The 2,500-nt window shown below is 32.9% G+C and overlaps 1 protein-coding gene across 5 annotated transcripts in view; it reads right to left on the bottom strand.

The window, feature by feature from the left end:
* Positions 1 to 1,287: 1,287 nt before the first annotated feature.
* Positions 1,288 to 2,500, bottom strand: part of smpd4 (sphingomyelin phosphodiesterase 4) — a 19,511-nt gene continuing 18,298 nt past the window's right edge. For all 5 annotated transcript variants that reach the window (XM_054617833.1, XM_054617835.1, XM_054617834.1 and 2 more), the window contains one exon: positions 1,288 to 2,388. In XM_054617833.1, the coding sequence (XP_054473808.1) occupies positions 2,059 to 2,388 (330 nt within the window). In that variant the 3' untranslated portion in view covers positions 1,288 to 2,058. The remainder of the gene's footprint in view (positions 2,389 to 2,500) is intronic.

The following is a 2,500-nucleotide window of genomic DNA, read 5'->3' as shown; positions in this document are numbered from 1 at the left end:
TTAATTATTATATTTGCAATTATATAAGTGTTTAATTAATTATACAACCCTGCTAAGTAGTTATTTTAATAAAGTTCAACAAAAAAAAAATAAAAAAAAATAAACAAGTTTAAAACTTGCAAAATAAATACGTTACTGCTAATCACTTTAATGTAAATACCTATTGAAGACCTTTTTTATGGATAATTTTAATTTTAGTTTGTAAATTTGTTGTTCAATAAGCAATACATTTCCTCTACATCTGAGTATAAATATGTTAAAACTTATAACCACTGAAAGCTTAACAAGATATGTATTAAACTATTCATTTTAATTATTATATTTGCAATTATATAAGTGTGTTGCAACCCTGCTAAGTAGTTATTTTAATAAAGTTCAACAAAAAAAACTTGTAGTTCAAAATGAAAAATAAACGAGTTTAAAACTTGCAAAATAAATATGTTACTGCTAATCACTTTAATGTAAATACCTATTGAAGGCCTTTTTTATGGATTAATTGATCATATAGTTTATTTTAATTTTAGTTTGTAAATTTGTTGTTCAATAAGCAATACATTTCCTCTACATCTGAGTATAAATATGTTAAAACTTATAACCACTAAAAGCTTTACAAGATATTTATTAATTCTTATACATTTGAATTATTGCATTTATAATTATAGAAGTATGTTGCAAACCTAACATATTTGTTTCAATAAAGTTCTAAAAAAAAAGGAAAAATAAGAGTTTAAAACTTGCAAAATAAATAAGTTACTGCTAAGAACTTTAATGTTAATACCTATTGAAAACCTTATGTATGGATTTATTGATCAGTTATTTTAATTATTGTTTTTGTTTGTTAATTTGTGGTTCAATAAAGAGCAGAAAACTTTTAGTTCAAGATCACTACAAACCAGATTTTGTTTTGTTAAGTATTATCTCTTAAAGTAAAAGTCCTGCATTCAAAAAAGTCAAAGTTTGTAAGTATGATCAGTAGTTAACGTAAAATAATTGATTGATCAGTAAAATGTTTAACTATTATATCTGATGTTTCTGCTGCATTAATGTGTTTGTTGCATGTTTACTTCTTCATATCCTGTTTATGTTTAATCTACAGCAATGCATCGTATTCTATAAAATCATCACTTTTGTAGCATCTCTAAAAAGGAAAACATTTCTACATTCTGTTTGAGTCACAATATATCTGTACTTTGGATAATTTTTTAAAGTTACAGTATGAAGCAAATGTAAAATGAATATGAATTATTAAGTGTCAAATGAATAAAATGAGACCAACAGAAATACAAACAAGTGCAAACAGTTTATTGAGTCTTTTGGGACAAAAAAAAAAAGCATCCTGCTCTCACTGAGAAAAAAAGTCAGTTTCATTACATTTAATATTTTGGCCTGCATCTTGTTTTTCAGATGCTTTTTGAAAGACAAACAAACTTTCGTCTCTGTATTTATTTACAGGGTTTAATGATGAAACACATAAAATCAAAAGCGAGAACAAACGGAGCTGCCAGTCTTCTGCCGCCAGGGTTCCTTCACGCCTCACAATCCTTTTAGAGTCCTGATGTCTGAGGAGTCGGTTCAGTGTTCAGGATCAGACCTCATGAGAATAACAGGGTTATTCCTCATTAACATCCACTCTGACCTTTGACCTCTCTGAAGCAGGTGGCAACAAGATAGTCAGAGTAAGATTAGTCAGTTAATCAATTAGTCGATCAATTGAAACTTTACTGGCAACTATTTTGATAATCGATTAATCATTTAAATTACTTTAAAGTAAAAGATACAAATATTTTTAAAGTTTAAGCTTCTAAAAATATGAAAGTTGTCCGTTTTCCTCGTCTTTCATTTTTTTTATGGTTTCTGATAATAAAATGATGAATAATTGGCAGATTAATGGATTATGAAAATAATCTTTAACAACATACATTATTCACCTTTGGACCACTCAATACTTCCTTTAGTTTTCACACTTTTGTTTTGCAAATCATTCAAAGCTGGACTCATTATGTGCATGTTAAAGTTTGTTTTGTTCCAGATGTTTGTAGGAGGCGCTCGTTGTCTCGGTTAGTGTGTTTTCAGCTTGTCTCCAAACAGCGTCATGAAGAGTCCGTACAGGAAGCCCCCGGTGAGGATGAGCAGGGTGCTGGACACGGGGCCGAACGCCATGGCGGCTCCCAACACGTAGCAGAGCAGCAGCAGCAGCAGCGTCCTGTAGCTCGCCAGCGGACGCAGACTCAGCCTCGCCTGCCGCGTCCTCTCCGACGGCCGCCGCGACATCGGGCTCTGCTTGGGTTTCCTGGAGGACGAGGAGGAGTCGGGATCCGAAAAGTAGTGACGACCGAGGCGACCCAGGAAGTCCGGACGAGAGCAGAGCGCGTTCATGTGCCCTCCGAACTGTGGGAGATATGAACACCTGTTAGGCTGCACAACTAAGAGAGGATCAGTCTGTGGTTGTGTTACTCAGCATTACGGAACATCTATCAACAGAAGAAGGTTTAGTTTAAAA

Source organism: Anoplopoma fimbria, chromosome 17 (genome assembly GCF_027596085.1).
Source record: "Anoplopoma fimbria isolate UVic2021 breed Golden Eagle Sablefish chromosome 17, Afim_UVic_2022, whole genome shotgun sequence".
NCBI lineage: Eukaryota > Metazoa > Chordata > Actinopteri > Perciformes > Anoplopomatidae > Anoplopoma > Anoplopoma fimbria.
The sequence above is the reverse complement of the archived record's forward strand: the minus strand, read 5'-3'. Positions and strand labels throughout refer to the sequence as shown.